Source organism: Amblyomma mixtum, chromosome 3, assembly GCF_055824585.1.
Source record: "Amblyomma mixtum isolate Tamu chromosome 3, ASM5582458v1, whole genome shotgun sequence".
Lineage (NCBI taxonomy): Eukaryota > Metazoa > Arthropoda > Arachnida > Ixodida > Ixodidae > Amblyomma > Amblyomma mixtum.
Genome location: NC_143014.1, coordinates 256,955,658 through 256,978,982, shown reverse-complemented (window position 1 = coordinate 256,978,982; position 23,325 = coordinate 256,955,658). Strand labels below are relative to the sequence as shown.

The 23,325-nt window shown below is 46.1% G+C and overlaps 1 protein-coding gene across 1 annotated transcript in view; it reads right to left on the bottom strand.

The window, feature by feature from the left end:
- The window catches only part of LOC149354487 (tudor domain-containing protein 1-like), a 43,691-nt gene that overhangs the window by 5,669 nt on the left and 14,697 nt on the right, over positions 1-23,325 (bottom strand). The window contains exons 11-20 of the mRNA XM_089575988.1: positions 23,086-23,172; positions 20,138-20,344; positions 13,166-13,436; positions 11,728-12,043; positions 7,749-8,139; positions 5,754-6,029; positions 3,899-4,204; positions 2,742-3,086; positions 2,127-2,405; positions 124-399 (exon numbers count right to left, since the gene is read on the bottom strand). Coding sequence (XP_089432114.1) covers positions 124-399; positions 2,127-2,405; positions 2,742-3,086; positions 3,899-4,204; positions 5,754-6,029; positions 7,749-8,139; positions 11,728-12,043; positions 13,166-13,436; positions 20,138-20,344; positions 23,086-23,172 — 2,754 coding nt within the window. The remainder of the gene's footprint in view (positions 1-123; positions 400-2,126; positions 2,406-2,741; positions 3,087-3,898; positions 4,205-5,753; positions 6,030-7,748; positions 8,140-11,727; positions 12,044-13,165; positions 13,437-20,137; positions 20,345-23,085; positions 23,173-23,325) is intronic.

Below are 23,325 nucleotides of genomic sequence, written 5' to 3'. Positions count from 1 at the left end.
ATAAATACACAGAGAAAGCTTTCTGAACGAGGTTACTACCGATGGAGTATGCTTGAGCGCGCATGCATGCACACACGCACACACACACACACACACACACACAAAGAAAAAGAGCAGAACTACCTGTCCTCGATACCAAATGGAATCCGCGCTGAACAATGCACAGACGTAGTCCCCCTTGGAGTACTTTGTGATGCTAGGCTCAGGGCTCTGGCTTTTGACCCAGGCGTTCAGTGCCCCCGTCATGTCTTGCCACTCCTTAGCCAAGCTTTGCTGCTGCACGAAGAGCCCATCTGGCGTCCTCCAGACTAGGGCCATGTCAGGCTTGTCAGACGGGAGCTTCCGCTGGGGCACATGCAGGACCTTTGCATCCACATTTGACTCAAGGCTTGGTGCAGGCTGGGCAGAAGGAGTGGAAGCAGGCTCAGTTGGGGGTGGGTTTGGCAGGGGCAGGCTTGGGAGGGGCAGGCTCAGTGGGGGAGAGCTGAGCATGAGAAGCAACAGGGACAGCATATATGCATTGCAGATTGGTACCCCAGAACTAGATAGCGTAACACCCAGTTAGAGCTGCCTCCTTTGTAAACAAAATATACATCCCAGGCATCTCACTGCACTGAGCAACAAAGCACATTCACCAAGAAATTTTTTGGACTTTGTTAATTTTGTCTAGTAATTTCGAACTTCAATGAAAAACCGCTGAACATACTTTTTGGACCATTCGGGCCATTTTTCATGTCCTACCAAGCCTGAAAAATCCATCTGCAGCTGTACTTGGTTGCTGGAATGCTGTTTGTGCTTGTGTTTTTTGGTGGGTCTAACCCATGAAAAAGCCACATTATGGCAGCAGTTTACTGCCATAAACAGCCAAGAGTAGGCAATGAGCACAAACACGAGTAATCAAACTTTTAAAGCTAAAATAAGGTGGCTTAAGCAAAGGACCCTTTGTTTTTGGGTGAAACCAGATTCACACACCCGCAGCAAGGTCAGGAATTTCACAGCGTTCTCCTAACAACACTATAGGCACCAGTGAAGCAGCAACGCACCAAGTAGCACTTTATCCTCGTTTCACTGATGGCCAGTGATGCCATGATTAGGGCAAAGCTCATTGTGGCAAAGCCAACTTGAATATGAGGTGGGTCCATTACACGTATGATAATTGGCAGCTTTATCATTGAAAAAGTAATGCTTATTAATCCTTGTGACACCAGAAATGCCTTAATTTAAGCATAAGTTTCAGCAGTGTCAACACAGGTGGGGAGCAATTCCATGTGGACTGCATTGCTGAAGCTGCTGGCCATCTCGTTGTGCACCTGCCACCGTACCACTGCCAACTGAACCCGACAGAGCTTGTCTGAAGCGACGTCAAGGGTTTCGTGGCCAGCAAAAACAAGACTTTTAAGCTCCAAGACGTCGAGCCTCTGGTTTGGCAAGGCATCACGCAAGTGACTGTTGAGAAATGGAAGAATTATGTGCAGCATATTATCAGTGAGGAAGATATGATGAGAAAACCGGACCACATCATCAACGATGTTGTTGACCAGGGACCGGCCATTGTTGTCAACCTGGAGGATGACACAACCAGCAGTGCTGAATTCAGTTGTGATGAGGACGATGAGCCGATCGAGCCCGTTTAACGTGCGCCGACTTTCACGCAGCACATGGGCTTGTTTTGCATTTCACTACCATCGACATTCGGCTGCCTCGGCACGCTGAAGTAAATAAATTTATATGCACATGACACGATTACTGAAATTTACTGTGACGTGATAACAGAGGAACTGATGAGAACAGGTCGTGACAAAAAAAAAAAAAGTGGGGCTAGTTTCTTTGGAACGGGCGTCCACCTGTCCAAAAACAAACCAAAGAAAGAATAAAAAGACATCAAGTGCCACCTGCTAGAGGTAGAAAGAAGCTAACTACTAGTGCGCCTTCTTTCATATGGATCGAGCCACCTGGATCGAGCCACAGGCGCGTAGGAACACACTAATGTAGAGTGCGCCATCCTGATTGGACGAGAGAGCTCTACCTTTCGTAGCGCTGCAAACATCTTGTGAGACGGAGTATAAGTAAAGGTGTGATGCTGAAAATTCTGGAGCAAAACAACAAGGCCAAGGAATGCCACTCACTGGAGATACCTGCTCGGTGTAGGCAGCTGTGGAGTTGATGCACTTTCCCTTGAGCATGAGGCGGACCAGCGGTGGCTTGTCCCTGCTGTCAACCAACTCCACCACCACCCGTGGTTCTCTGGAGAGGATTTCACCGGCCCTGGGCGATAGCACCGGTGTACCCTCAAGCCGCACAGCCAGGGCACAGGCAGGTTCTTTGGCCAGTTCCTCCTTCATCGGCAACAACAGTTTGACAGACACCGTTTCTGTGTTGCCGTAGTCCAAGAACTGCACCCGCACCTGCAGATGAAAGTGGACCAGTTGGACTAGGAGCAGCAAAGGGCAAGAGGGCCAAACAGAACTGGAAACATCTTCACTTTTCTAGTTGCAACTGCTACTCAGTAATGAGGTGCCTGAAATCGCAGTGTGAACCGAACAGCAAGTACTAGACGACAACCAGTCAAAAGGTAAAATTTCAGGCTTCATTCTACAAAGAAAATCGGTTACGAGCAAGTCATTCATACGTTAATCTCGTTGAAAAACTGGCGATGAAAAACTCACAGACTGGCAAGAAGCCCTTGAACACTAAAAGCTTTTAAAGAACACTCTGCAGAAAGTTATGAGAGTGTAGTATACCATGGAGCCGCTTTCATCTGCCGAGACCACGCGGGCACGGTACCACTGCTCATCTTCTGAGTAGAGGGCCAGCAAACATTGGTTGACAGGAGGTGTTTCGGTGAACTTGTAGCCGGGGTCTTGCCGGGCTTTGTTAGCCAGTGCCTCCGTGACCTTCACCAGGCCCGAGGCATGAACGATAGGCTGGATGTAGACGAGATTGCCCTCCACTGCTGTGATAACAGCATCGAATGGTCCCTTGGGAAGGGGACATTCAGGAACGTTTACAAGGGTCTGGACTGCAACAGGTGGTTTCTGCGGTTCCTCCTGCACTGCTGACCCAGTCGCTGTTGACTGTGCAGGGTCCTGCAGCAAGAAAAAGCAAGCAGTGCAGGTTAGTACCCAAGACATTTTCTTGCTACCATGGCTCAAAAAGTTCAATGTTCAGCAAAGTTTGATATTCATGCAGAAAATAAAAATGTCAGCTTTTAACAGCCACCGGTGCTTCAGGCATACCAATGCAATATACAACTCCTATTACAATAAAACTACATTAATTCACACTTCAAGGGACCAGGATAAATTTCCTAATTATCCGGGGGTGGGGGATTTTGCCGGACGATGACATTAGAACAACGTGCTATGGGGCTGCAGCGATGCCGACGACAGCACTAATGAGGACGATGGCGCAAGCGTGGACGACTGGTACAGTGAATAATACATTTTCACTTTGGAATATGCTCATGAGCAACATTTTTTTTCCTGACATGCGATACGTGGGGGAGGAGACTTATATTCAAGTTGGCTTACAATCTTGTAAATATGGTAAATGCTCTGAAGTTTGTCGTTTTTAAGAGCGTTAGCTCTTACTCATCAAGTTTTGAGATTCCGTGGGGTCTGCTACCACACTGAGATCACAGCGCCATCTGCAATGGCATTGTAGAAACAACCACCTACCACGTGCTTTAATCTCATTCATATCAATTCTAGTAAACCAAACAGCTAACGCTCGTTACTTCACCTTCCAGATGGTGGCGGCCTTTTTTATTCTTTTTAACATAACCTGGTCATAATAAGTATCAGTTATAACAATATTTCCTTGGCACTTCAACATTGCCATAAGTGGGTTTGACTGTAGTTTAAACTGCAAAAACCTCTGTACAAATCAAGTCGGTTACCTTGTGAGGTGCACAGCTGACCAGGTCGTTGAGGCAGGTGCCATCCTTGCGCTCCAGTTTAACAAGTGGCAGACCTGCCCGGGTGGTGTCCACCTGCACGGCTGTGAACGGCTCCTGCAGCAGCAGAGCTGCCAGCCGGCGATTTTCCGTGGGCACGTTCTGGGGCACCACACAGAAGACAAAGAGCGGCTTCTCTGCAAAACTCGGAGGCAGCGGGTGCAGTGAAGATGCCAGCAGCCGCTCCCCATAGCCGAAGTCTATGAACAGCACCAGGTATGTTCCGTCGGGGGACTGCTCACTCAACACCTGTGCACCAGTGACCAAGTAACCAAGTGCAAAGATCAGCATGTTCGTGCATGAGCAATTTTCGCACACTATCTGATTTCCCCTCAAAAGAGAGAATGTGATGCATACACGAGTGCCTATTGTTAGAGGTTAGTGGTCCACTAGGCGAACACCTGTGCAGACAAATGCTCAAGATTTTAAACAGTTCAAAACAATAGACTCAGCAAAGTTCGACAACTGTGAACAGTAAATGACAAAATGCATTATACAGAATTTGTGCATTTACTTTACCAGTTTTAAGTTCACATATAAACTCAGAGGGTAGCACTTTTTTTTTCTGCCATTTTGACGAGGTGCAGCCCTTACATGGGACTGGCATTTTTCCATTATATTTTTTTTTCAACTGCAATGAAGCCCCAATTATGCTTCCCTTTTTTTATGTGGCAACACACGTTTTTATGACGAATTAGTGCAATCCCGGTGAATCCTTCAAATCTATAACACAATGAAGGTATGGATGCTGCGCACCCGACGACGGTACGAATTAACCGCAAAAAGTAAAACAGGTTGCTAGATCAGTTTACTGGCAAATGCCACAAGCTCCTCCGAAGCTCTAGCACTCGAATGACCAACGGTTCAGAGCAGCTCATTACATGTGTGACCCACCGCCATCAATGTGAGGTGGCATTAACTTGGCCTGTTTTTCCATGCGCATCACTGTTGAAGGCCTTGCGGAAATCAATTTACATCCATTTTAATGTGAGGTGATTGTGTGATCGTAAACTGGTAATGAGATTAGACCTGCAGCGTCAGTACGAAGCACGCTAGGCCTAGCGACACTGGCCGAATGGCGCACTCTATAGTGCCTAAGCATGGCGGGCGGCGCTAGCATGGATGCACAACATTCTAATTTTATGTTCGGCATAACGCTTTGTTTGTTCTGGTGCGAATGCTGAATCCACAAGACGAGTTAGCAGCAATGCGGCACCGCATGTTCGAGATTCCAGAACGAGTCCAGCGCATGGGACACCTCGTGCATGGTGCCTATCACAGGGGTTCTCAAAACTTTTTTGGCCCAAGAGACCACAAGAGCCTTCAAAAATACATTCCAAATAAGTAAACAGCCATTTCATGCAGGTCAAATACAACAACAACAACAACAAGAATCAGAAGTTGCAAGGCATTCCACAACGAAGGATGTCGCAAGAAACATGACAGGGAGCAGTTAAAAGAAATAGGGCGGCACAAGGCAATAAAAAAAGTGACAAAAAAAGTCAAGTGATAGCAGAACACCACATTGCTAAATGTGTACCACTTCTAATGCCTTCTGTAGCTCATAATCGAAAAAGGAGTACTTTTGTTTGAGCACTGAAAAAAAGAGAAGTCATTATCAGCACTGCCTCCAACTTCCTAATTTAAAAGTATCTACTGTTCTGAACTTCTTTTCATAAATACACAGAGAAAGCTTTCTGAACGAGGTTACTACCGATGGAGTATGCTTGAGCGCGCATGCATGCACACACGCACACACACACACACACACACACACAAAGAAAAAGAGCAGAACTACCTGTCCTCGATACCAAATGGAATCCGCGCTGAACAATGCACAGACGTAGTCCCCCTTGGAGTACTTTGTGATGCTAGGCTCAGGGCTCTGGCTTTTGACCCAGGCGTTCAGTGCCCCCGTCATGTCTTGCCACTCCTTAGCCAAGCTTTGCTGCTGCACGAAGAGCCCATCTGGCGTCCTCCAGACTAGGGCCATGTCAGGCTTGTCAGACGGGAGCTTCCGCTGGGGCACATGCAGGACCTTTGCATCCACATTTGACTCAAGGCTTGGTGCAGGCTGGGCAGAAGGAGTGGAAGCAGGCTCAGTTGGGGGTGGGTTTGGCAGGGGCAGGCTTGGGAGGGGCAGGCTCAGTGGGGGAGAGCTGAGCATGAGAAGCAACAGGGACAGCATATATGCATTGCAGATTGGTACCCCAGAACTAGATAGCGTAACACCCAGTTAGAGCTGCCTCCTTTGTAAACAAAATATACATCCCAGGCATCTCACTGCACTGAGCAACAAAGCACATTCACCAAGAAATTTTTTGGACTTTGTTAATTTTGTCTAGTAATTTCGAACTTCAATGAAAAACCGCTGAACATACTTTTTGGACCATTCGGGCCATTTTTCATGTCCTACCAAGCCTGAAAAATCCATCTGCAGCTGTACTTGGTTGCTGGAATGCTGTTTGTGCTTGTGTTTTTTGGTGGGTCTAACCCATGAAAAAGCCACATTATGGCAGCAGTTTACTGCCATAAACAGCCAAGAGCAGGCAATGAGCACAAACACGAGTAATCAAACTTTTAAAGCTAAAATAAGGTGGCTTAAGCAAAGGACCCTTTGTTTTTGGGTGAAACCAGATTCACACACCCGCAGCAAGGTCAGGAATTTCACAGCGTTCTCCTAACAACACTATAGGCACCAGTGAAGCAGCAACGCACCAAGTAGCACTTTATCCTCGTTTCACTGATGGCCAGTGATGCCATGATTAGGGCAAAGCTCATTGTGGCAAAGCCAACTTGAATATGAGGTGGGTCCATTACACGTATGATAATTGGCAGCTTTATCATTGAAAAAGTAATGCTTATTAATCCTTGTGACACCAGAAATGCCTTAATTTAAGCATAAGTTTGAAATGCACCTTTCAGAAGCAACAGATGTGCTGAGGCAAGTTCACAACATGAGCCACAATGCATTTTTTGTGGTAGAATGAACTAACAAGGTGCAACGCGGTTGTTGGAGAAGAAAGCACGGAAGCATCAGACTACCCAATGCTTTCACTGGAAAAGAAGGTTTTATCCATAAGAGATTCACAACATATTTTGAAGGATTCCTTGCATGGCGAGATGAATTATATGTAGCTAGATTGCAATGTTACGAAGTGAAATGTGGATGCTGCAGACATCGTTATTTCGAGGTTTAACTGTACTAGCATGCAAGTAGAGGAGCTGGGAATTTTAAAAAGTAAGCAACAGGTTGGTTGCAGAAGCTGCTATGGGTCCAGGCTACCGCTCTCGCAGTGACGAAGCAGAAAGCTCGAATTCACCACAGAGTAGGAAAACAGACAATGACAAGGCCAGGACACTTTGTGCTGAGATGCTGGCCTCTGCGTAGTTGCGTCATCTTCCTGTCAGTCCACATCTGTTTTTGTGCACCGTGGAGATTCCAAGGATGTGGAAATAACTAGCCCTGCGATTAATCTAAGCACATTCGTTCCTGATGCCACCCTTCTCAAATTTGTTACCTCTTCTGTGTAAGAAAACATCTCGCAGCACAATGAATCAACTGCTGGTGACATGCGTACACAAGAACAAACAGAAAAAAAGAAAGCAGGACACCCAATTCAAGAACCATGGGATAACTGCACAGCTTTTGAAGCCCATAAAATAGGTATAATTTACAGTTATGTTAATGCACAAAGAACAAAAATAAACAACTTAGTGAGAATAATTCCCAAGGTAACCCCCACAATCTAGAACCCAGAGGTCAAGTCGGGCAAGCCAAAGGCCTTCTTACAGGAGTAGGTGGGCTGGATGAAGCAGACTTGGCAGATCCTCCTGAGAACAGGTCAGCGTTCCAAGGCACCAAACCTAATCCACCGACTGATTTGCCATCCTCTTCAGATGAAGCAGTTCCTCGAACTGTGCGACCCTCAATCAATTCAACTGTGAACAAAAGGAGCTGCCCCATTCTGAAGGATGTAGGGTCGGACGTAAGAAGACGGACTGCTGCAGCTGGAACCTCCCTGTGCTTCGATGCCGTCAGAAAAACGGCTGTGTTGTCCTCGTCATTGCCGTAATCCAGATAGCGCACAGTGTGCTTGTCGGCAGTCTTCTCAGTCACATAAGCACGGTACCAATGGCCATCTTCCATTGATTTAGACGCCACGTAATCTCCAGCAGTCACCCTGCATGGTAAACACAGGTGACCAGGCATGATGAACATTTGCAATGTTTCTTTTTTTCTAAAATGTGAAAAAATGATCGCAATTTGTACACGTGACAGCAAGACAGTCACCATTCACAACACCTTTAAATGACAGGTAATTCTGCAAGAGAAATATCAAGGGTAGAGCTAGGCTCTCCAAGAACAGTGGCCTCTCTTCCAATCACTTACATTTTGGAGCTACAGTTGGTACCACTGTACAAACTAGGGGGAGGTAATCCAGCGCACACTGGCATGTTTCAGGTTAAATTGAGAGTTACAGTTCAATGTAATTTGAAACTAGTTTCATAACAGATATGTACCTGGTCGGCCAGAAAAAAATACCACTATAATATCCAGCTGATATGATCACAACTGATAGAATTTCAGTACGACAAAGTCCCTGGCCCTGGAATTCCCTTAGCAAGGTGCATGGTGCACGCAATGTAAAATTTGGGTGCTCTGAACACTTTCATGTGGCCGTCCATATGATACGAATGCAGTAGCAACCGTGGCCAAGCAGTTCAATGTCACCCAACTACACGAACACTCATTGGTACAATCGCCCTGAGAAGTGGCCAATCAACAAGCCAGGCAGCTGCAGGCACTACTGACTCTCTAAACTTTCCCAAATCCCCGTAGCTCTCCAATGTCGCATTTCTATCACAGTGGAGCTGTGGGTCCATGTTGAACGCTGTTCGGGTTCCCAAAGGCAAAGAAAAGTTTGACCATGCTCCTTCAAAACAAAACATATTTTTCATGATGCATCTAAAACTGTTCGCTGAAGGAGAAAAATGGCTGCAGTTTTGGAACATTCACAGTTTAGGAATCATCACATGAAAATGCACGAACAGTGAAAATTAGGTGGGAATCTGTTCACAAATAAAAATAAATACAGTAATCCCTCGTTATAATGAAGTGAGCGGGACGGTGAAAAAATTCGTTATAAGCGATAATTCGATATAAGAGACCACTGGAAAAAAAGCTAACACAGTTGAGATTTAATTGTGGCAGATGACGCCGCACGGCGTGCGCCAGCTGCGGCGGTTGCTAGGCAATGGCTCAAGGTCGGTCTCTGTGCCTCCTCGGAGCACTGCCACAGCGAAATCGCAAGTTCATGGCCAATGTAGCTTTCGCTACAAAATTTGCTCGTAGCACATTTGTTACTAGTACCCGCAACTCCGTATTGGTCAGTGATCCTCAAAGATGATACAGTTTTCAAATTTCTTATACCAGAGTTTATTATCTATATCAAGAACAAGCTTTAGCTCATTTTTGTGATCCAGACGGGATACAGGCTGATCCGACAGGCCGGCAGGCTCGGCTTCACGTTCGCACAAGAAAAATACAAAGCAGCCATGCTACTATAAAGTCTCCCTTCTAGATTCGAGCAACGACAGCATGCCTGTGCAAGAGTGGAGCTTTCGGCAACGACACCACCTGCAGGAATGCCGGGTGACAAAGTGTGCGCTGCTCCCTGACAGCCCTGGTCGCCGCTAAGCCTAGCCGGCTTCACATCGATGCCGCAGCTGTTAGCACTTCGGGACTGGCCAGCACTCAAATAAAGGCGCTACACCTGGCGCTCAATCAGTCCCATAACAAAAGATGCGTTAGATTTCTGCGACGCCTTCAGCAACGAAGCTAGCAGACTGCAGGCGAACCACATCAGGCAGGAGCAGCACCAAAGTGGCTATTGGATGAACTTTGCTTGTATTGCAGTCATCACCTCTACCCCCAGGGCTAGCTATGAACTTGAACGAACAATACTATCGCGTTTTCAGATTCTGGCGGCCGGCATCAAGGCTGGAAGGCCACGGCCGTTCTACACGCGCGCTCGCTCGCGCGTCGAGGCCGGCCGTGGGCAGGCAGGCCCGGCTCAAAGGAGCGCGCCCTACGTCATAATGACGCTGCCGCTCTCTGTGCTCGCGTTGGCTCCCGCTTCCCGACATTGCGTTTGCTGCGGGCAGCCCGTCGTTGACATCTAGCAGGCTGGACGCAGGCGGCGAGCTGCAATCTGACGCTGCGACGCCGTTCGCAACTTCACGCCGCGGTGAATCGCGCTCGCTTTTCGCACGTGTGTCCCCGCCGTAACAACAAAATTCAGTGACCCTACCACGCATTTAGACCGTTTGTCTAGTCGAATGGCGTGAATTGAGCATGACAGGCCACTTTTCCGCATCCAAGACACCGCGGTTTTCTGGCATCGCAAAGCGCGAGGAAAACTATTTTCATGTGGATTCTGTCACGGCGAACACCAGGAATGCGCTTCCGACCGAGATTAACGCTTCGGGCGCGCTGCACCATGGAATTTGGCCCCGCTGAGCAGGGGACACTCGGCACTCTCTTGGTGCCCGTTACTAGGCAGGTCATCGATCGTGGGTTTGGTACTTTTGTGGCCTGTTCTATGCCTGCATGAGTCTAATTCGGAGGCAGTATTAATTTGGCACTGTATGCGCAAAGGGTCGCCGCCACGGCAGCGATGCCTACACTCAGTGGCGGCGGTGCCTCCGCTCGCCACTTCGCTCTAAGCGGGTCAAGCTCTTCGTGCGCTTCGAGTAATGCGGCTTAAAATGCATGCGTTTGGGTCGGGACCGGAAGAAATTTCGAATAAAGCGATATTTCGAGTAAAGCGATTTCGTTATAACGAGGGATTACTGTAGGTATAAGAGGGGTCTCTCCCTTAAAGGGACAGTGAGGAGAGCTCTATTAATATTCTTTTTACAGCAAAATCCGATAGTTCGGCACTTCACAGCTTTGTTGCCACTTGGCCGGCAGCGAAAGATGCATTTATTTCTAAGAAATTTGGATTCGAAGATGAAAAAGTTTTTCCCGCCGCTCTGATTCAAACTTGGGATTCTCTTATGACGACACAGGACTAAGTGACGTGCACATGACGTGATTTCTCCGTGATTTCTGGCGGCCAGCAGTGCGGCCTGGCAGCACCCGAAAAGAAAGCTACCGCCGGCCGCACGTTGAAGGCATCTATCAGCTATTACGGCCGTCGCTACCGTCGCTTCGTTTACGTTTGCACCGCGTTTTGCCAGCGTTACGATGGATCCCGTTCTCGAAGTCGTCAACGAAGTTCTCGCAAATAGACACCTTTAGCATACTGCGTGCCTTGATGCCGTTAGCGGAATACCGGGAGCCAGCCTACCGCCACTGAGCAGGCGCTCATTGGTTCCGATGCTGCAGGCGCGCGTAGCTGCCGGGTACGTGGCGCCATCTGGCGACGTCAAGGAGATTTGCGCATGCATTGGCTGTGCCTCAGTTGATTCGTGATTTCTCGTGTTCTAGTGTTTCTAGAACCATTGGTTCTAGCAACACTGTTTTGTCCTATGACGTCATCACGCTTGTACTTGCGAGTTTGGCCTGTGGCGGCGATACCTGTATTTTGGTTCTTGCTCTGTTCTACGTTAAAAGAGCTTTGTTGTCAGTATGAGTGGCATTTTTGTAATCAGGAGCTGGTATTCGGTCGATACAAGCCAACTTCAATTTCTCCTCAGTGTCCCTTTAAAACACAAAACAAACTGACTAGGTCATATTTATTTGGCACTGGCTGCCCCACACTTACTGATAAGCCTTGCTCTGGCCGCCGAGTTGCATGGCTTCATCGTGCAGCGCCTTCTCCACACGGACCAAGGGTGCGGCCAAATCGGGCATCAGGGCCAGGCACCACACCACCTCCTTCGCAGACACCGTCACTTGCATGGGCAGCTTGTCTCCGACCTTGACAAGGTCCAACACAGTGCGCATGCGCTCGGGCGGCCGGTGAGTCATGCCTGGTCCCTCAGCTGAGGCCGCTGTTGAAGCAGCCGCGGGGCCCGCAGCTGCATTCAGGTTGACAGCAAGCCCTTTGGCCACCAGCTGCTGGTTGAGACTTTGTCCACCTGCAGAGGAAAGCAGAGGCTTGCAACAGGCACCAGCCAAGACACACTTGTGCCTTGCCTATAGAGAGCTCCTCACCTGAAGAGGAAAAAAAAATAGTCCAAACGAAACCAGGACAACTCTGGCCTGTTGACATAAATAAGATGGGTCACAATAGGAACAAGCCGATGCCCACATAAAAGAAACTGTTCTGCACTGCCTGTTCCAATCCATCATGCAATCACATACAGACCCTTTTCACTGTCAGATTTAGCAAGGGAGACAGGAGGCTGCTGCATGGCAACCCTGCACCCCATTAGCCGCCATAATCGTGCGAGGTTATAAACTAAAATCTCTAACTGAGGGGTGCTCTGGCTGCATAAAGGGAGATGAGGAGGAAGCAGTGCACCCCATCTCTCTAATAGCCATGTCAAAGAGTGCTGACAAAAGTCCCCTCGCCATGCCTTGGGGTCGGGGTCATTATCTGATTCACTGGACAACAGGCTTGTCTGGTAGGGTACAAGCAACTGTGAATAAGCTCAGTGGTAGATTTATGAAGCTGCAGTAGAACCTTGGCAATATGCTCCTCTTCAAACGATTTCTTGGTTCATATGTTCGAAATGGTGAGCAAGAAAAATGCAGAGATGGTACTTGTAAAACTCAGTTTGGAGGAAATTTTGGAGTACTTCTGAGTAGAGGAACACCTATCTTGGCGTAGTCTGGAGTACCAAAATTTACAGCCTCAAGCACTTTTGAGCAGTAAAACATTTATTTAAAAGCCCTCTGGAGTATTTTGCCTTTAGATTCCAAATCTCACAGGTTGGTGAACAATACCGGAAATATTTAAGCGTGAAAATTTAAGGCAGATGATGATGATGATGTAAATGTGTACTACACCATCATGTTTGTCATTATCGACAGAGTCTCACCTGACAGGTCTTCCGTGATGTTTTATGGTGTATAATTGAAGAGGAAGCTCCTTTGCTGAACATGCCACACAATATTTACTTGAAGAGCACACACTTTGAATACACTCGCGACCACAGTAAATGCCCCCTTTTCTTCCCGAAAGCAATCTTGGGAGCAGGACTACCATGGCTGCAAGCAGCTGGTGCCAGCAGCGAGAATCTTCCACGAACACTCACCTTTCTTTGACGCCAGTTCCACTTCGTGCATGTCGTTCACCCGCCTGAGTGCAGTAGCGACCACTGGGCCTCCTTGAAACATGGTGGCCAGCATTGCAGTTGCTTCCACTGCCCAGCCTATGTTGATGGTCACAGGACGCACCCCATGCAGACGGCAATGCACTGCCTGTGCTGGCAGTCGCAGATAGGCATCCGGAAGGGGACGAGTATTTTCGGGGGCCACTGGGGCCACGTTGCCATAGTCAATGAAGTACACCATACACACTGCCCCCTGAAAGAGAGAAAAGCAGTACAACTGTGAGGCTACAACCCTGCAGCATACTACAACAGTTAGACCAAAAATAAACTAAGCGTGGCAATGTGGTTCAGTGGCACTACTAATAGTAAATATCTGGAGGCGCACTGAGCTCACAAAGTAATATGTCCTAAGCTACATCCAACCCACAAAGTATGGCCGTTGTGAATGACTGCTGATCAACACTGAATGCCTGGAATTTCTGAATAATTATAGGGGGAACTCCAGGGGTTTTTCCAACATTTTCAGTTAATTAGTGCATGACGTTCCATTTACTAGTCTCCTGCCACCAGCACAAAAACTTTTCTTCTTTTCTAAATATACCAAGCAGAACTATTTTAAGTCTTTCCAGTCCGAAAAATTTACCCACTTTGCGGCCGTTCCAATCCAAAACTATTTTACCAGTTTTGGGCAGCGCGAAAGAAAACAACTGTGACAAGAGATTGTCCTGTCGCATTGCAGCTGAAGATGCAGCTGGGTTGCAGCTGAAGTTCCAGATCTTCCGTCGGTTTCATGAGCCATCTTGCTGCATTTTGCCAGCAGTGCCTTGCATAGCAATTCATCGATCACTGATGTCACTCCTCCAGTAAGGAGATATCAGACACATTACAATGCTTCACGACAGCATTCAGTACACCCCTTTGTGATGTAAGCATCAAGTCTCACTTTTTTTTCGCTGACAGCAATTGTTATTCAAAGAACTGTAAACAAGTTATTAGCCTACACAACAAAGGTTATTGCTATTGCTAATACGATTCCCACTTCCTTATCTAATGCCTGGCAGGTCTTACACATATAACAAATTACGTTGTTAGGACCATAGAGTTTCTTACTATTACCTAGAGGGAAAGCTGGCGGCGCTGCACTTCAGCCACCATGGACGCCCAAAGCATCATGGGGCGGTGAGCTGCTTGTTGCGGCACAGTCGTAGTTTTTTGGGAACACGGAGCGACACTACTAAGACATTTCATTCCAAAAACGCTGTTCGAGTGTGCGCAGACGACTTTCGCGCGAACGCAGTGGGCAAAACCCATAGTAGTGAAAACGCGACGACACATGACGTCAATAAAAGGTTTCACTTTTCCGAAATGCCATTAAAAAACCTCTTATAGTATTTAAGCAACAACATCTTTTTTGAAAACATATTTACTTTTAAAAGTGCACCTGTTAATTACGAAATATTAGTTTTTGTAGTGTTCATTACTAGGCCAATAGGAGAGCGAGTCGTCTCTTATTTTGGGCAAACTTTGCACTTAAATGCTTTTCTGCTTGTTTGTTGCAATCATTAGACAAGATTTTCAATGTTAGGACGTTTGTAGTTATCAAACAGCTTTATTTCTTGATTATTTTTTGGCCAAAAGTTGCAGTTCCGCAACAAGTAGCTCACCGCCCCATGATGCTTTGAGCGCCCATGGTGGCTGAAGTGGTCTTGAGGGGTCGCCATGCAAACTCCCATAGACGGGCTGCCAGCTTTCCCTCTAGGTAATAGTAAGAAACTCTATGGTTAGGACAGTCTGGCAGCGGAGGGACTAGTTCCGGGGGATGCAACGTGAGGGCGCTAGCGGATCGCCTAGTGATCATCATCATGAGGGGGAGCGGCGGCGGGAAGATGGGAGAGAAGGGCAATAAAGGTTGTTGTTGGCGTGGTGCCCGTGTGTTCGGGAGTGGTGCGGTTCTGTCACTGCTGAGGCGTGACAACGTTGATGATGGATGAAAACAAAATTTGTATTTTCTTTTCATACCTGTGTTTTGTGCAAAAGTGCTGTTATTTTGAACTATCTCTACTGACAGTTGAAATTATTTTATTTCATTTGTGACCAATTGTTATTTTCCTATTCGCTTCACATCCAGAAATTTGATACCCACACACCTTTAATAAGTTTGTTTTCTTCTGGCCATGTTTTGCAGAACATCTCATCTGTAATTTAAGGAGGGACACTGGTCTTGAAAAAAAAATTTTTATTAATGAAGTCACAGTTATGAAATCTTCAGGGAATATGTATTTTTGTGTGCTGATTCTAAATATGTCATTTAATTTCATGTAAAACAATTCCTTGAGAACTTATGCACTTTTATACTAGTATTTTGCGGAGAGCTTTGAAGAAAATTTGCTGTGGGAAACTCTGAAAAGTATGCCATTGGGTTCTCTTGACACCAAGGAATACAATAAGGGTGAGATTGTCTTCCTGCCTATCATAGAACTTAAGTTATAGAGTTTTGAAGTTGTCGCTTCAGAAATGAGAAGGAAAATGTGTATCACATCACATCATGATACCACATCATGATACCAGATAGTGCGACGCGGCCACGGTCATGCCGCGAATAAATGCACTCGCTGCACGAAGCAAGAACAGTCAGTTTGCAGACTTTTCTTCGGCTCTCGCTGTGGATAACGAGCTGCCGGACGGCACAAAAACTTCGTGTGAGTGCGCATAGAACGAGTTGGTGCTGAAAAATGTTTGCTTCAACCAGCTCACTTACTCGTCTCCTTCAGACTGCCCGCATTGGCTCGAATGTGTCAACAGACCGTGGTCAGCTATCTGCGTGTTCATATTTATTGAGGCAATTCACCTAACGCTATTGGTGGACTGCATAGCTTGTTGAACTGCAGATTAAAAGCGAGCCAATGCCTGACAGCTTGCTTTTTAGAGCTCGATATTTTTGCCGAATGGAGGAATATGTGTTCACAGCTATCAAAAACGTTCGCTGCTAAGCACTGTGCACAAGACTTACAACTGAACGTACGCGTGCGTGTGCCGATTGTCCAGATACTATTTACTTTATCCTCCATTAACATTCCGGCTTCCAAAGAAAGAGTAGGATGTTCTTCGAGGGCTACTTCAGAAGCTCGGCGACCTTCGACCGTGCTCTTGCTAAGTAAAACTGAAAATTGCTCTGGAGTTCAGCCCCCGCAGATGTAGCCAGCCAGAATAATATCGGAAATATGCAAAGTCCTGTCATGATAAATTTCACCGCTATCCCATGCATCAGCACACTTCTGTAGAGCTTTGCACTGGGCGACAGAATTGCTTGTCGAAGTGCCTCCTTTGAGAACTTTTGCAAAAGCTCAGTTGCCGCTTCCACCGTGCTAACTTTAAGTACACACAACAGTTTAGTGAGCATTGTGCCGATGCCGAGGAAGCACTTATTGCAAAGGCCTAAAAAAGCTCCGATCATTCGATGTATTGGATCAGTGTTTGTCAAAGGTGAGAAAAGCGACAGGCATGTACGCTCGTTCTGCCATTCCCGCAGCTACTGCTGGCACTGAAATAAACTGGCGGGCGGCATTTGTGATTTGCTTATTTTCTCGTAGAACAACACATTAACGTTCTTTTCTGTTTGGAAGACAGCTCCTCTAAAAAACGGAGGCAATTGTGTCGCGATTTGTAGCAAGCACGTCTATTTTTCCGACGCTACATCGCAGGGATATTAGCTCTAGATATTAATTCAACAAACAGCTGAATTCATTCACAGCTAAATTAATTCAACAATACGTATGCCAACCGTATCACAGCCGGGTTGTTGAAGAGTCACTTGACATTCGTACACAAGCTGCGCAGCAGCGTTTCGCACTGTGCGCCGATGCTGCTAACGCCGGCTTCGAAGGCCAGAAGTGGCGGACCTCCTAGTGGCGCCATCTGTCGTGGACAGAGCAAAGTGCTCTCTGTAAACGGTCTATACCGTTTTCCATGCGATCGCGCCCTCTGAGTTGGTAGAATAGCTCTATGCTTTGTAGGCCATCTCGATGGCAATGGAGAGCATCTTATTATCTCGAATAGCAACGATGGAGAACAAATAGCCAAGCCTATCCAAGCCAGTCCGATTGCGCCCGCCGAGCTGATTCTGTTTATCCAAGATGGCGCCTTTCGCGGTGGCGGCAAACGGGTTGGTTGTGACAGCGATGCCGCTCGCGTCTATATTAGGCCAAAATAACGAACTTTCGGTTGAAAACGATCCATCACAATATTGTTGGCGCCTATTTTAGTCCGAAAATTCGAACTTTTAGACTCCACAAAGTCCGAAATATCGGTCATGAAAATGTACACATTCCTATGAGGTGCGCGACGGTTCCTCAGCGAAGTTCGCAAATATCGCGCTAGTCCGAATTATTGGAGTCCGAAATATCGGTTGGCTACTGTATTTGATAAATGCACAAAAATATCCAATTCAATTAGCACTCAATTTTTAATATATTCGAATTTGCTTCGAGCCCAAAATTTCGCTATTTTCAAAGTTCTACATATTACATAAATGCACAAGGGATTATTTTACATACAATTAAATGGCATAGTTAAAATCGGCACCCAAAAATATGTTTCTCGAAGATTTCACAATTGTGGCTCCATTAATAAAATCTATGGTCAAAGACCCTCTGTTATTCTTAAGATATCAGCAAGCACATTTTTCACTACACATCATAAATGCAGGAGACATACATAACGCACAAGAATAGGCTCCGCTTCCATTTTTTATTCCTCATGTCCATATTTTCAGTAGCGTTATGCAGCCTCTAAGCAATGAAGCACCATAGCAGAGCATCTCGACTCAATCTTTTTGGGTGCAAGTAGGGCTGGACAGCCTTTTTTTTTTTAGGTCCCCCTTCTTTTTTTTTCTCTTCTTTGAGGGGAGCGGTCTTGCTGTCAGCCAAATGGTTTTCTCCACTCTTCATGGCACTTGTAACTCGTATAGCGGCACTTACTTCAAATGAGTCCTTCACCTTAAGAGGAGACGCGGGTTTTGAAATGATAAAAAATGCAAAAATTCTGATTTTTCATATGACATATTCAGATTCAATATACTCTGAAGTACGGGCCTAAGAAGTTTCAAGGTCTCATTCAACCTACAACTAGTACTCAAAAAATGGATATATATGATGCCTCCGAGACGCCAAAATGGTGAGTTCGGAGAAAAATGCTGCAGCACCACTCGCGCCCTTCGCTTCCCGCCACCACGTCACCGATGGCCACCATCTGGGCCTTATTCAAAAGTTGGCACCCTTCCCTACATATTGGCATTGCTTTCTACTGTGAAATGCTCTTGGAACGTTCGCATTTTGCCATTTTCTGAGGCCTCTACACTGACCTCTGAATAATTGATGCACGCACTTCAAATTCCATTTTCTCAGCTTCGCGTTTTTCGCCAACAAGACTATCCATACGGAAGATTTTGGTACATTTTATGGTGCAATTGCAATTAATCTTGTATCACTGAATTCAGAAAGAAGTGAACTCGAAGATATGCTATTTTATTTTATGGAGGTACTGGGATCAATACCCCACACCTCCACCAAATGTTACGTAATGGCTAAATGCAGCAGAGGTAATCTGCACGGCAGAGGATCGACTGCTTGGGACAGCCGAACAGCACACAAGTGTGCACTGCGGCGTTGTCATCGTTCAAGACACTTCGTTATCCTCCCAGCGTCCGCAGCACTATCAAATTTTCTGAAAAAATGATGACAACTATATTTGGTAATTATGAAGCTTCCACATAACTGAACATTTTTATATGATGATATATTTCAAGAACAATATAGATAGCATAGTCCTGCATGGCAGATATTTGGCTACACCTTCATTTCAATATACCTCTCCCAACCTACGTCATTCTGGTCCGATGGGCAAAACATGCTCCGTACCGAGAAGGCTCACACCGGGAGAAGAAAGGCTGTGAGGCGTTTCAAATCGGGCAACAACGGTGGTGGGAGAGTGCTTGGCACCAGAAAAACCGGTTCAGAACCGAAAGTCAATGATTTTTCCCATTGGGCCACTGGGGCACACCTTTTTGACGTCACACTGTTTACATAAGGGAGAGGTCTATTGGAACCAAGAATATTGAGGGAAAGTGTCCTAGCGACCTAAAAGAAATACCTAATTAGGGTTGAGTTATTTTTTCATAATATGGTTATTAGGATATTTCAAAACTAATTATATTTTTTTTAAAACAGGAGGAGGAGATTCATATACAGGCCTAATTTTACTGCGATATCTCTAACAATAAAAATGTTCATTTTAAGACCCGCATCTCCCCTTTAAAAGAAACTCCTTTGAAGTCCTTAATAGGCAAAATGGGGAACTACCTCTTCAACCAGGACAGCAGCTTGGGCATGTTGGTTATTCATTTGTGACGGAACAGCGCAAAACACCGGGACAAGAGACAAGCGCTGACTTACAACTGATTTTTATTTCGAAGAAACACTGCTTCTTATACCTTCTTCACCCCCTCAAAAACATATGCGTCACAACCATATCGTCAGCACGCCGTCTGTTGCTTTGACAAAGAAAGAATTTGACATGTTAAAAATGTGATTATAAATCTGTGATTATTTGTCGTATGTTGTAATCTTTTGGACGCTTGAACGATATGGTTGTGACGCATATGTTTTTGAGGGGGTGAAGAAGGTATACGAAGCAGTGTTTCTTCGAAATAAAAATCAGTTGTAAGTGAGCGCTTGTCTCTTGTCCCTGTGTTTTGTGCTGTTCCGTCACAAACCTCTTCAACTAGGTGCTATTCAACCTTCATGAGCCACACCACGCTTTATCCCTTGATGAAGACTTCAGTTCAAAAGCATTTGGAATTACTCGCTGTACAGAGTCGCGGAGAGGTTCTCCCAGATACAAAGCGTTTGGAAATGAGCGCTCAAGACAAAGGCCACTGTGGATAAAAAAAAAACTCACCACTGAATCGACCCTCGCACGATACCACTGGCCGTCATCTTTGAACAGGGCTGCACAAATCTCTCCCTTGGCAGGCGAGTGGCTCCCGCTGCTCTCTGCACAGGATGCCTGCAGCTTGCCCTGCAGCTCTGCCAACTGCGGCATCTGGCTGAAGCTCTGCAGATAGAACTCGGACACTCGGAACTTGGTGCCATAGGAGAAAGCCACCTAAACAAAAAAGGGTGGTAGGGAAAGAAGAAAAGGCCAATCAACCAGTGCACGGAGAAAATCCACGCAATGAGGAAACGAACGATCATGAAATGGTAGCTGTCACGAATATGGCATCCACACCTGGGCTTCAACAGTGCTTCAAATACACACTGAAAAGGCAGGGTTCACCATACAGCCACACGCGGAGCATCCATTAGGAGTAGAAACCTTTAGAACACAAAAAAATGGTTAGAACTGCTTGGTCTGCCATGAAAGAACTTTCTGCGCTGCCACCATTTCTTGTGAAATGTGCACCACATTTTCTCTGCCAGCCAGTGGTGAGTGCGCTAATGAGTAGTCGGAAAGGAGACTCGCCTTCTTAGCCGGCCGCGCAAGAAGTGACTGCGCTTTTCCCCTACAATTACATTTGAAAACAAAAAGAACCAGCCTAGCAAAACATGCCGAGGTGGGTGCACCAAGAACAGATGTGCAGTAAAACCTCCCTAATTTGGACTTCCAAAGAAGTAGAAAAAAACACCTGAATTAACATCTGAATTGACCGAAATTGTCAAAAACCGTCTGCGTAAAAGTAAAATTTATTAGGTGAAAACCTGAGCAATATCCTTCGGAGACAAAAAAATTGAGCAATAACGATTTTTTGCAGTTCCATGAAGTGTTGTAATTCATGCAAACGAGAGGGTTAAAAGCAGAACTGCTCCGTAATAATAAGAGTTTCTGCAACCTTAATGTGGGACACTGGTCACCCATACCATAAAAGATCACCCATACACTGGTTTTCTGCGGCATTTTTGGGATCTACAGCTACTGTCAAACCTCGTTCCAGCGAACAGTTAAGGAAATTGTAAAATATTTCAATATGGGGTTTTTATGTTGCCGCTCCTAAAACAGGAATACCGACTTGGCTTTCAGTCTGTGAAGTGGAGACTTCAATACCCCTCAACTCAAATTCTATGATAGGCAGGATGATAACTCTACCCTCATTGCACTCCTTGATGTCAAGACAAATCAATGGCATGCATTTCAGCAAATTCCCTGCAACAAAATTTCTTAAATGCTCTCTCCAAAAGACTTGCGTAACATATAAGGACTTCTTTTACATAAAATGAACAAAACTGCATAATTGCGACTTCATTAATTTTTTTTTCCTAAGGAGCAGGGTCCCTCCATTAAGCTGCAGGACAAGGAAAAAACAAATGACAAACAACTTGGAGCCAACCTACGCAGAAACTGCATCTGATATGCACAGCCTGCATGGATTTTGCCACCATATAGTTAAGTTTTCGCGGCTTCGGTCGTTTGCGCCCGCACCGCAGCGGTGATGAATATGCGCCGACAGCCGCAAAAAGATTCATGCTGCCCGCAAGTGTGTTCGCTGCTGGTGTGGGCGCGACACGCCGGAAACCACAGAACGCAAAGCGCCGATGTTCTACGAGTTGCACTTTGGCCGGTACAACATCACCATTCTGTGTGCACTAAACGTAGGCTATCAAAATATCAGCATGGGGTAAACCACCATCAGCAAAGTGACATTCGCAATGTGGCAAGTGGGAAAGCTGCCACATTTGCGACCTAACAGCCGGGACTGGCTAATAAAAACATAGCAGCTCAGAAAACGCACCACTCGGGAATGTAACAGTGGGATTCTACTTTAATAACGATAAATTTTAGAAACTGACTTGACTATTACACTCTTTATTGACTAAACTATGTGGCCATGCATTATAAACTAATTTTATTGGGCAAATTTTTTTCAATTTAAGGTACTAATCAATGAATAATTAAAATAATCATTTCAGGGACTAATTAATTTACAGAGGTAACTACAGATTCGAGATCAGCGTAGAAATTTAAGCAAGGCGACTTAGTTTTATTAGGATTAGAGTGAGCAATGGCACATGGTCTGCTCATCACACATGTCATGATTGAGCGAATGATGGCATGCGGCCGTAAATAAATCCAACCAGCTAGTATTCATAGATCTGCAAGAATGCATCTTCTTCCATGCTTCAGAATACGGATTTCATTCATTTTGGATTATAAGAATGTTTTTTTTTAGACTCCATGAGAATCGGTTTGGTTTGGTTTATTGGGGTTTAACGTCCCAAAGCAACTGAGGCTATGAGAGACGCTGTAGTGAAGGGCTCCGGAAATTTCGACCACCTGGGGTTCTTTAACGTGCACTGACAACGCACAGCACACGAGCCCCTAGAATTTCGCCTTCAAGAAATTCAGCCGCCGCGGCCGGGATCGAACCCGCGTCTTTCGGGTCAGCAGCCGAGCGCCGTAACCGCTGAGCCACCGCGGCGGGGTGAGAATCACCAAGATTCGACTGTACAACACAATGTCAGTTGCAACGAGGTTAAGACTGTTTACAAGACTCGCAGAAGTAAGCTACACAAGAAAAAAAGCGTTACGTCAAAAATGCTTCACAGACACTGTGGCTTCGGAGTCGGTAAAGATAGACCATCTGCCAAGAGTTAGATGAGGGGTATAGGAAACAGCTTCTTTAATGCCATGAAGCTCAGCTGTCGTAGAGGATGTCTGCCGCTGCAGCCGGTAAGAAAGAACATGAGGGCACGTAAAGGCCACAAGAAGGCCAGGTTCACGCAGAGAAACCAGACAACTAAGGTTTGATGGTCCATGCTTTCTTGAAAAGAAAACAGCGTTACTCGGTCACTTCACACACCCAGCACACACTGCATGACTGATATTCAAGGTTTACAGGACAAACAACTTACTTCGACAGGCTCCTTCAATGGCAATGTAGCTCGTTCCGGCTGGCGTCCACTCAACAGCATGTGACCTTTGGGGTGAGCTGGTGCCGACTGCAAAGAGTATGAATACAGGCTTACAACAGTTTTCCACATTTACTCTCCATTAATGACAGCCCAGCCATGCTGAAACTTTGCAAAACCGTCTGGCAGTTAAAACATTCCACAGGGCATTTCACCAGCAGGATTCAAGGCAATCTGCCAGTA